Consider the following 11,974-nt stretch of genomic DNA (forward strand, 5'->3'; position numbering starts at 1 on the left):
GCAGTGTTTTTTTTTACACTATAGATATTTACCATTGGCGTCTCCCTATTCTATTGTTTTTTGAAAAATTAATTACTATGGGAACTGGAACCATCCAAAAACCTGTAAAACACAGTTTTATCTGCTGTCTTTGGGCGCACGGTATACAAATATAATTATTTTAGAAAAACGCAAAACGTACAGATACAATAAAAAAATTCTGATACTCTGTCTAAAAAAATAACAAAATGGGTTCAGTTTTGAGGTGCAAAAAACGGGACAACGAAACGTTGATTTTGTCTATTCTAACAAAAGGTCTAACATGTAGTTGTATTTTTCGCACAATATGGAGGACAGTGCCAGGAAAACAATGTTCGTATACTTATTTATGAAAATTCTCTGTCCTCACAATTTATGTAAAACGAAACACAAAAATAATAAAATAAGAGAGGTGCGGCGAATGGAAGCTCCATTGTGAACGGCTACCATGCCGAGACTAAACGTCGCATAAAGTGCAGCGTGGTGGGGATGGGGAGTGGGGGAACCGGCTTTGCGCCAATATTGCCAAATTGCACGAAAAATTGTTCCTCGCGACCGCGGCACCTTGGAGACCTTATTTTACGGACAGCCCTCGAAACTAAAAATGTCTGTTAGATGTGTTCAGTGTTTCATGTCCAAACTACAGTTTCTCGGAAAAGGAATAAGGAAATAACATTCTAATCAATAAAACATATTTAACAAGAGACTGTAATTTAACAAGGAAAATCACAAAGTCACTGCTTCAAACATTAATTTTATAAATGTAACTATTCGATACATACCTACAGTAGGAATCGAAATTTTGATAAGTGTAAAGCACCACAGGTAGACTCTTGTCCCATTTGGGAGTGTGAAAAATGGGGGGCAATTCTTTATCTAACAGAGTACACTCATCCAACCATGCTGGATTCCATCTGACCACGGATGCCAAAAATTCCCTGTTATGTTTTGGCAGAAATATGGAAGACATTTGCGGGATTCGACAACGAGGGTAAGGGGACGGATTTATACTGTTGCCATACAAATTTCCAAGAATAGACTTGCTTCGGGGAATTTTCGTGCTGGAGGAACCGTCAATATAACCAACTACCGATTGAGAACGTTCGATCGGTTTTGTAGCAACAGTAACTGATTGTTTAGATACCTCTTCGGGTAGCGTATTCACTGTAAACCTTTGAGTCAGAGATGATATGTTCGTATCTATAGTGGAATACGAACGACACCGTAGTTTTGGTCGTGCGGAGACTGCGAGTGTATTACTTTCTATTTCTGAAGTCAATTTGGCAGTAGACGATCTCAATCTCGGATCTGAGGTTTTACATGTATTGGGCTTAAACACATCTATGCTAAGATTATTTTTAAAGGCAGCATTATCCTTAGTGCATAGCAGTTTATTATTTAAATTCAACTCTTTTTGCGAAACTTTTGTTCCTTCACCCTCATTTCGCATTGAGGGAATGCTAAAAAAACCAACTATGGATCGAGAACGTTCGATCGCTTTTGCAGCAACAGTAATCGATTGTTTGGATACCTCTTTGGGTAACTTATTATCCACTGCCAATCTTTTGGTCAGAGAGGATATAGTCGTATCTATGGTGGAATATGAACGACACCTTAGTTTTGGTCGTGCGGAGACTGCGTGTGTATTATTTTCTATTTTGGAAGTCAATTTGGAAGTAGACGATCTCAATCTGGGATCTGAGGTTTTACTTGTACCAGGCTTAGACACATTTGTGCTAAGATTCCCTTTTAAAGCAGCGTTATCATTAGTGCATAGCAGTTTATTATTCGAATTTGTTTTGTTTTCTATTTTTTTTTGGGGAACATTTGTTCCTTCGCATTCACTTCGCATTGAGGAAACACCAAAAAAACCGACTATGGATCGAGAACGTTCGATCGGTTTTGTAGCAACCGCAATCGGTTTAGATATCTCTTCAGGTAACTTTTTATCCACTGACAATCTTTTAGTCAGAGATGATATTGTCGTATCTATAGTGGAATATGAACGACACCTTAGTTTTGGTCGTGCGGAGACAGCGGGTGTATTAATTTCTATTTCGGAAGTCAATTTGGAAGTAGACGATCTCAATCTCGGATCTGAGGTTTTAGATTTTTTTGAATTTTTTATTTGAGTCCCAGACGTACTTGTACCAGACTGAGACACATCTGTGGTAAGATTCCTTTTTAATGCAGTATTATCATTAGTGCATAACAGTTTATTATTTGAATTCAACTCTTTCTCTGTATTTTTTTCTTTACCTTTTTGGGAAACTTTTGTTCCTTCACATTCCAAAAATTTGGCTCTAGTCCTTTTAGGATATGTTTTCTCCACAATATCACATGCGTTACAGACATTGTTCTGTTTAGCGATTCCTCTATTTCTCGTCATCATTCCCTTTGACTTCATTTCAGATTGTATTTCTTCATTTTCCTCAAAATATTTCTGTTTTTTATTGCGTCCTATTCCAGTCAACTCGTGTCCTTCAACTGCAAAAGTTTAATATGATTTGAACATAGTAGAATACATATAGATATTGCAAAAATCTCGAGGTATTATTGTCAAATAAGGGGCTCTTTAAAGACCTGTGGATGGTTATTTGTTTTTTTCTTTTCTTAAAAGATGTCATTTTACTGTTCAAATTTATTACATCTATAAAAAAAAATTATTTTTAACTACATATTATAATATTAATCACATAAAAGCTCATTATTTAATCAGATATTTACAGCAATAAAAACATTTTTAGTATTCATCAAAATTTGCATCATATAAATTAATACCGTAGTTAATACGTATAGGCTTATTAGAATTTTCAAAAGAGAAATTAATTTTGACGGAAAATCTTAATAGATGTGATTATTTATGTATCTAAAAAGAGGTAATAAATTATTTGCTAGCCAAAGCAAATAAGATCTACAAATTTGCATTGAAATAAAAAAATTACGATTAATGTTAGAATTACTTTGAATCGATAAATATGGTCTAGACTTCAACATCAACGTAGAAGATTAATATTTTTATTAGGAATACATAGTATTATCTGTACGTACCGAGTGTAGATGAAATTGACATAGAGCGCGTTCTTTTGCCAATCTTTGGAACATCGGAAACATCTTTGCTGGTCAGAGCTAAAATTATATCTTTCCAATGGAGTTAAATATGTTTCAGTATTTAATTGTGAAAATAACAGTTTCATATTATCTGTACCCTAAAGCTGAAATGCTGGAAGTCGCCATTTGGTAAATTGTTCAGGAGAGCGGTTTGAAGTTGCAAAACTGTTTCAAATGTATCTCTCGAAGTAAAAACACAATTTATTGCTGTTTTTTTGGATGTATAAGCTTTTGATAAGAATATTTAAGAAAAAAACATTTCAAGTATGGACTATCAACTAACTATGGGACTTCAATGTATTTTGTTCTAACCGCCCGGCCCGTGCCCCGATTCCTCCTCGGACTTTAGTATTAAAAGTAATGTAGAATATCGAATAAAAAACAATGTATTTATTAAACTTTATTTACGCAAAAACATTAAATTAAATGCCATTAATTAAAACATTAATTATTTATAAAAATAACAGGTAAATATAAATTTAATGACATGATATTAATAGCAATAAAACAGTAATTGAAAGAAAACATTACGTGAAAAAAAGCAAAATAAGTAAAATAATGAAATTAACAGCAAAAGAAATGACATAATGGTTAATTATGACAAACTTGTGCAAAATCCCTCGCTGCGTCAGAGGTAGTTTGTTATAAAAATTGTGGAATTTATTCGGTATCCACTGCTTTAACACCAGCAAACTGTTGAATTTTGATGAAAGCATGAATATTATTACTGCACTACTGGTGTTTTAGAACAAGCTATTTTAGTAGTGATATAGCGGAGGACTCCAATGTTTTTAGCATTAATAGAATCTGAATATATGAACAAATGAAATTCGTAACTCGATTTTGCAAAAAATGTGACTTCCAGCCTTTCAGCTTTAAGATAAAGTTATTTAAAAATGACCATTGATATAATTTTTTCCAGTTTAGCTTAATGCCGCATAGTGGCGTTTATTAATTTAGAAAATGTGTTTAGATTCAGAATTTTCTCCAGCCTGGGTTGTAGGTGGTTTTTTTCATATTTTTTTTGTTTGTGAAAAGACTATCAAACTAAACCAAAATTTAAAAATACACCGCAAGACAAAAAAAATTACGAGTTTACCTGCTACCGCGCCCCTTGACTTTACTGAACCCTTTTTCCAAGAAATCCTTTATCGATACCTCTTTCTTTTGTTTAATAAATTAAGGACACTATGTGTCACCTTTTTACAATATTTACATTTTAAAATGTCTCAACAGTCTTGTTTTACCCGCGTTTGAGTGAACATAACACAACAATCATGGAAAGTGCAAAGCAAATGTCGATTGCGATAAAATCCAAAATAATCACATTGTCGCAAGAAAACATATCTAATTGTGAAATATCTCGTCGAGTTGGGTATTCAGAAGGTGCAGTGAGGTTTTTATTTAAAAAAATCCAAGAAACTGGATCCATAGAACGGAAAAAAGGAAGCGGACGGGGGCGCGTGACATCTGCCCGAGATGATCGCTTAATAAAAAAAATTGTTATGCGCGATCGATTTTTAACGGCACCTGAAATACACGCAGAGGTGCAGTCTACCAGCACATCAACATTTTCAGTAAAAACAGTGTCCAGGCGGCTGTTGGAGCATGGTTTCCAAGCACGGAGTCCCGCAAAGAAACCATTACTCACGGACAAAATGAAGAAGGCTAGACTGGATTGGGCGAAAGAGCACCAGAATTGGACCTTGGAGGATTGGCAAAATGTTGTTTTCTCTGATGAATCAAAATTCAACCTTTTTGGTCCAGACGGCAGAAAGATAGTTCGACGAAAACGTGGGGAAAGATATCATCCGTCGTGCGTCACTCGAACCGTTAAACATTCACCCTACGTGATGATTTGGGGGTGCATGACAGCATACGGTTTAGGACCTTTAAATTTTGTACAGGGTACGATGAATGCCATTCAGTACAAAAAAGTGTTAAAAAAACATATTATTCCAACAATCGAGGACATTACGCAGTATACCGCGGACCCAATTTTTCAGGACGATTCTGCGCCGTGCCATAGAGCCCGCACTGTGAGTACAAATATATATATTTTTAAATGCATTTTGTGACCACATGATAAATAATTTATTGTTTTTTTATAGATCAATGAATTCAAGGAGAAAATTGGCTTAAAATCGTTGACGTGGCCCGGGAATAGCCCTGATTTGAACCCGATAGAAAATTTATGGGCGATTATGAAAAAAAAAGTCGGGAAAAAAAAATCAAAAAACATTGAGGAATTTAAAAAAAACTTAATTCAAGTTTGGGAAGAAGAAATAACATCAGAAATTTTAGATTCGCTTTACGCTTCTCTAAATAATAGAATTTTACATGTTATAAAAAATAAAGGTGAATTCACTAAGTACTAAATATTTTTAAATGTTATAAATATGTTTAAATGTAAAATACTTTAATTTAAAATAAAGCGATAAGAACCTACTTCTTAAATATGAATTAAAAAATAACATGTCTTTTATTATTCCATCACAAACACTCGACCATAAATGAACCGTTATGGGTCTCTAAGGTTCGGGTAATCTGATACCTGATATATAATGGCAATTTCTAAGTACAATTCATGAGTAAGATTTTTTATTTTAACCTTGAAATAACGAGTAGTCATCACATATGTCAAACAATATAAAAAAAACTAATTAAATATCAAGAATAATTCATTATATGTCAATTTTAGTTTTTTTTGAGAACTCGTAAATTTATTTGTCTTGCGGTGTATATATTTTGATGAATCTTATTATCATCACTATGATTATTTAAAGTTTTGTAATTCGAAATCACTCTACCCGTGACGTCACAAGTTGCCGTCACAAACATTATGAATGTATATAAGTTTTAGATATAACATAGAGGGGGTGTTATAGTAATAAGAAATGCTAAAGTAATTTGACGTTCTAAATCTAAAGGTCAAAAATAACTTAAGGTAATGCGTTCATTTTAGGAAAAAATATTAAAAAGTGTCTATTTTATGGTGGAGATAAATACTTACATTTATTTATTTTTGACCATTAGATTTAGTGTCTACCCACCGAAATATTTTTTTGCATTAATTTGTAAAAACTAAATACACATTCGTATCAATAAATATAATACACAAAACTCAAAATGAACAGGGACTTACGTACAAAGGAAACACGTTTTTCTTTTCCAGAACTGCAATCAGTATATTTAATATATTTTTTTAGTAAAGATGGTTGACTAGTAGAACTATTACTTATCCCAATTTGCGGAGGACTTTCGCTGGCAGATATACCTGGCCGGCGAGCGATACTCTGTGGAGGTGGAATAACACTATCTTGAGGACACACTCTTTTTACGGGGAGAGATACCTTTTCTTGAGGAAGATGCACCCTCTTTTTTGAAGTAGATACTTTTTCCTGAGAAGAAGGTACTTTTTTTGTAGGGGGGGGTACCTTCTCTTGTTTGGAAAGTACACTCTCGTGAGAGGTGGGTACTCTCTCTTTGGATAAAGTTACCCCCTCTTTAGGTGGAGGTGGTATCTTCTTTTTTTTAGTGGGAGGTACCGTCTCTTGAGGGGAAGGTACCATCTTATGAGGTGGAAGTGTCTTTTTTTGTGTGGAAGATACCTTCTTTTTAGGAGGCACTGACACTTGAGGGGAAGGTACCCCCTCTTGAGGTGGGGGTGCCTTCTTGTGTGTGGAGGGTACCTTCTTTTTAGGAGGCACTGGCACTTGAGGGGAAGGTACCCTCTCTGGAGATGGAGGTACCCTCTCTTGATGGGGAGGTGCCCTCTCTTGCGGGGAAGGTACCTTCTTTTTAGGAGGCACTGACACTTGAGGGGAAGGTACCCCCTCTTGAGGTGGGGGTGCCTTCTTTTGTGTGGAGGGTACCTTCTTTTTAGGAGGCACTGGCACTTGAGGGGAAGGTACCCTCTCTGGAGATGGAGGTGCCCTCTCTTGATGGGGAGGTGCCCTCTCTTGCGGGGAAGGTACCTTCTTTTTAGGAGGCACTGACACTTGAGGGGAAGGTACCCCCTCTTGAGGTGGGGATGCCTTCTTTTGTGTGGAAGGTAACTTTTTTTTTGGAGGTACTGACACTTGAGGGGAGGGTTCCCCCTCCTTAGGTGGAGGTACCTTCTTTTGTGTGGAAGGTATATTTTTTTTAGGAGGCACTGACACTTGAGGGGAGGGTTCCCCTTCTTGAGGTGGGGGTGCCTTCTTTTGTGTGGAAAGTATCTTTTTTTTAAGAGGCATTGGTACTTGAGGAGAAGGTACCCTCTCTTGAGGGAATAGTATCATCTCTTGAGGTAGAGGTGCCCTCTCTTGATGGGGAGGTTCCCTCTCTTGATGGGAAGGTTCCCTCTCTTGATGGGGAGGTACCCTCTCTTGATGGGGATATGCCCTCACCTGAGGGGAAAGTACCTTCTCTTGATGGGTAGATATCCTCACTTGAGGCGAAAGTACCCTATCTTGATCAGGAGGTATACTCTTTTGAAGAGTAGGTACCCTTTCTTGGGGGAGAGGTATACTCTTTTGAGGGGGATAAACCTTCTCTTGAGGGAAAACTCTCACTATTGGTAAGGCATATTCAGAGTTCAAGTTACCGGATACTGGACATGTGCCTCGATGAAGACTCTGTCCTTGCAATCCTGGGGTATGAACACGAATGCAATCTATTTCATCCAATTGCCGTTCAATAAATTGTCCTAAAATATCCCTCTTTTTCGCAAGCTCTTCAAGATTATTAGAATTGATTTCTAAGAAGCTATCTTTTCTAAGTGGCTTCTCCAGTAGTAATTGGAAGCAAAATTCAGAATCAAGATCCTCCATCAGTTGTGGTGGCTTTCCAAAGGAGACTACATCATTCTCCAATAGGAGGCAAAATCTCCCAGGTTCTGCTCGGTCCCCATTTATATAAGTACCATTAGTGGTCTGAAAGATGAATTTAGTTTTAATTTTTTTTTTCATTACTTTTTTATTTTTAAAGTTGATATATTCAAGTTAATATATACCTATTAGTTTAAAACATAAATAACAAGTCCTCAGGCATACACATTTTTATCAACAAACAAACAAGAGCACTTTTTGAGTTGCCAAGATGACTCTCATAGCCCTTTCCTCTGTATAATATCTACGCAAAATCACAAAACATGAAGGTAGGCTGAAAAGTAATGCACACATGCTTGTAGAACACGAACAAAAACAAAAAGAGCTTGCAGATGCATATGATGTGAAGAAGAGCCTCACCTTGCAAGACTTGCCGCAGGATAGATTTAATCAGGGAGTGGGAGACTATTTCTCACTTCCACATCCAGCGGAGTGCTACCCGATAGATCATGGCTACGATGATCAGGTTTTGCCAGAGATGGCGCGGGAAGAGTTGAGGATCTTCACAGATTTATAACACATAAAGATATCGTAGTATGCTACTGAAACTGCCATTACTCATTTTTAGCATTTTGAGGGTTGGACGCTTTCTGCATAACTACGTCCAATTATACATTTCTATATTTTATGTTTGGATGGAAATATTACACAGGTTCGAATTGTCATGCAACATTTTTTAATAAAATTGAGGTACAATAAAGAGTGCACCATTTCATTATTTGGAAATCCCGAATTGGGGCGGATACCTAGTTTTGATTGAACTGCGAAAATGTCATGAATCCAACACCACTAAATTGATTTATTGATATGGACCGTGTTTGAAAAAAGGAAGTAACCTTCATAATTTGAAAAACTGACATTTCGTCATAAAGACGATCGTTAGTGTTCAGTTTAGGCGTTCAAACTGTCAGTCCTAGTTTACTAGCGTCCACGTCGCCAACTCGTCGGCCATTGGGATCACACTCATAACGATGTGATCATAGCAGATAATAAGAGAATGATAGGCGAGTTTCTGGCGCCTCCAAACAAGAACCAACCAGCTAAGGGAAGGTAACTCCGACAGAAAAATCCACCAGAGAAGGCAACGGGAAACCATTCTGGTTATCTTTTACCAGGAATCAGTATGGCGAGTACATCCAACAAGCAGTTGTCTTGGCTGCGGAATATAAGAGTAGCGCAGGACTGAGATGTTTTTGCTGTAGTGATCGCCAACGTCGGGGGGACCTGACAAGGCACCGCAAGACTAGACTCCCGGACGAAATAAAGAATAGTGATATAAACAAAAATAAAGTAAAATTGGTTATAAAAATCTTTTTCTGCCCGAAGGAGCTCTCTGTAATTAGCATCTATGTGCTGAAAGAAGGTAATCCAGAAGTACATAATATGCGCTTCATTGGATTGAGAAAAGAGGGAAGTGAATTCTTCACTGACTGGGATTAAATTGGTCATGATCAATTCGCCGAAATGATTACAAAACTTTTTAAAAGCCTCGAAATCTTTTTGGAAGCCATAAGATCTGTATATCCGACAGGACCTATAACAGGGCCACGGATAGTAGCGAGAAGCTCCATTTGGTAATCATAGAGAAAGGGAAGGGGACAAGACCACAGGATGTGCTCAGAAGATTGATTAAGATATGCGCAGCAGTACGAAGGGGAATCAACAATATTAAAAACAAATTTGTCAAAGAAATTACCATGACCTGATAAAAACTGCATAGTCCAGTGATCGGGGATAACCCAAGAAGATTTTAAGCGCTGACGGATTGAAGGTAAAAAAAGAAAGGTACCCCCCCTTAAAGGGGAAGATTCCCATCGCGATTACCAAGCATCAAGAAGAGCGTTTGAAGACATTTTTCAAAGACATTCATCCGAATGAGAATTCCTTCAGTTGGGAGTAGATGGACGCCACCAATAACAGAAGAATGCCTTATTTTTAAGTGAAAATTTGCGGATCGTCGCTGCGCCTCCAGATCCAAAGGGGACAAGCCCGTTAGAACTGGCACTGTTAACATAAATTAAACAAAAAATGTTTAATTATTTTTTTATTATTTAAAATATACCTGCGTGAAAAAAATTAAGCGCAAGGGATGAAACCACCCTTATCCACTATAATTATTTCATTCATAAACCTTTAAACCATATTGATATGCAACTCATTGATCGATAAGTGATCATTAAAAATATCACGAAATAATTTTAAGCGCTTTTTATTTTACGGACATGGAAATATTTGTTTTTAACTATGAGAGAAATTCGAGGATGTTTTTATTGTTTTATTAGACAACGAAGCAGATATCCGGCTATCCGGCTTTAGAGGTTTGCCGGGTATCGGGTATCCGGCCAAAACACTATCTGCTTCATCACTACTATCCATCATTGTTCTTTGTTTAGTTTCTTTTTTACATGGTATTGCGTGGAACGTATCCACCATGTAAAAAGAGGTTCTGGGGCATGTATTTATTGATTAATAAAAAATAAAGAAATATACTAATAAGCAGTAATAGGATAACAGCATAAACATAATACGCTAATAAAAGCATACTCACATCACAATCTTTAATAAACACGGGAGAATTTTCACCGGTAACCAAAACGGCGTGATTTTTGGAAACTATCAAACTTCTGCATACAATAAATGCATCCTTGTCGCGTCCAATGGAAGACTTGCCAAATCGGATTGAATGTTGGGTGGGAACCGAACCCTTTCGGAGTAAATACCAGCCGGAAGGTTTACTCATGATGACTGAAATAAAAAAATCACTTATATAATTTTCCCCCCTCACACAATTCATCAAATTGTTGATTAAATTCTTAACAGTTTACAGCCAACGCAGACACATATTTATTGGACTTCAATTGTTTGACTCTCTGCCGTAGAAAAATATAGAAAAAAAAATGCATTAAAGAAATGGATTGTAAGCCTCAGGAGAAGCCATAATTTCTCAACTGATATACATATTTTTTTACTTTCTTGATACTTTTATAATTTACCCTTTCAAGTATTACAATTATTGGGGTTTTTCAAATATTACACTTACAAATCATTGAACATAACAATAATTAAAGATCATGGCCATTTTCACAAAATTGGTTTTCAGTAATCATTAAGGAGATTAATTGTCAGGACAAAAGAATTTAAGAAAAACATTGTGTAAATGTATACTTTTCATGACGTTATATTTTTTATTTATTATTATTAAAATTTATGAAAAAATAGTCATTAAAAAAATATATTTAAAATTACCAGTTACAAATTTGTTGCAGATGTGATTAAATCGGCCCCCGAGAGCTTTATCTAAATAATTTTTACTTAAATGTTTATTATTTTAAGGGTTATGATAGGTTATGCTTCTGAAAAAGTTACTTCATTTTCGGATTCTGTGCAAGAATAATATTTTACCCGAAACATTTGTGAAAATAATACAAAGCGTTGCTATGAATTATTTACGAATATAAGTAAGAAACAATAATTCGTGTTGTGAAGCTAGCACAAGGTAAATATTAGACATTATGTTTAGTTACATCACATGTTTTAAATCACTCAATTCCAGGTTGAGTACCGATCGCTTTTAACTACTCTTGAATGTTTTATCGTTTTTAGAAAGCCGATCATATTACTTTGTGATTCGTATTTTACACTTTTTCTATACTTGCAGTTTTAAAAAATGATTTTTGATATTGAACATTTGTATACATTAATAAAAAGTAAAAGTCGCACAATATTTTATATTATATACACAAGTGTGCACAAATCATAAAGTCTGCAACAAAATAAGGTCCGCACATTCTATTTATAATTTAAAATCTGTGTACAAGTACAAGTCAAATTAACGAAAAGCAGAACAGCCAAAGTTTTGATCGCAGACTATAATCTAAAATGTTATGTTTTGATTTTTGGTTGTTTTGATAAATATTTTTTTACATACATCACACACATTTAACTTTTTTACCATAGATATAAAACTTGTAAAG

General features: G+C 35.7%; 1 protein-coding gene across 1 annotated transcript in view; it reads right to left on the bottom strand.

Annotated features, from left to right (window-relative positions):
- The window catches only part of LOC148282481 (uncharacterized), a 31,779-nt gene extending 19,805 nt beyond the window's left edge, over nt 1–11,974 (bottom strand). The window contains exons 1-5 of the mRNA XM_088225021.1: nt 11,247–11,974; nt 10,549–10,745; nt 6,275–8,045; nt 3,070–3,147; nt 801–2,505 (exon numbers count right to left, since the gene is read on the bottom strand). Of these exons, the coding sequence (XP_088081147.1) occupies nt 801–2,505; nt 3,070–3,147; nt 6,275–8,045; nt 10,549–10,740 (3,746 nt within the window). The 5' untranslated portion in view covers nt 10,741–10,745; nt 11,247–11,974. The remainder of the gene's footprint in view (nt 1–800; nt 2,506–3,069; nt 3,148–6,274; nt 8,046–10,548; nt 10,746–11,246) is intronic.

The sequence above is a fragment of the Micrasema longulum genome, unplaced genomic scaffold (assembly GCF_059751315.1).
Source record: "Micrasema longulum isolate JH-2025_06_02 unplaced genomic scaffold, ASM5975131v1 h1tg000323l, whole genome shotgun sequence".
In the NCBI taxonomy this organism is placed as follows: Eukaryota; Metazoa; Arthropoda; class Insecta; order Trichoptera; family Brachycentridae; genus Micrasema; species Micrasema longulum.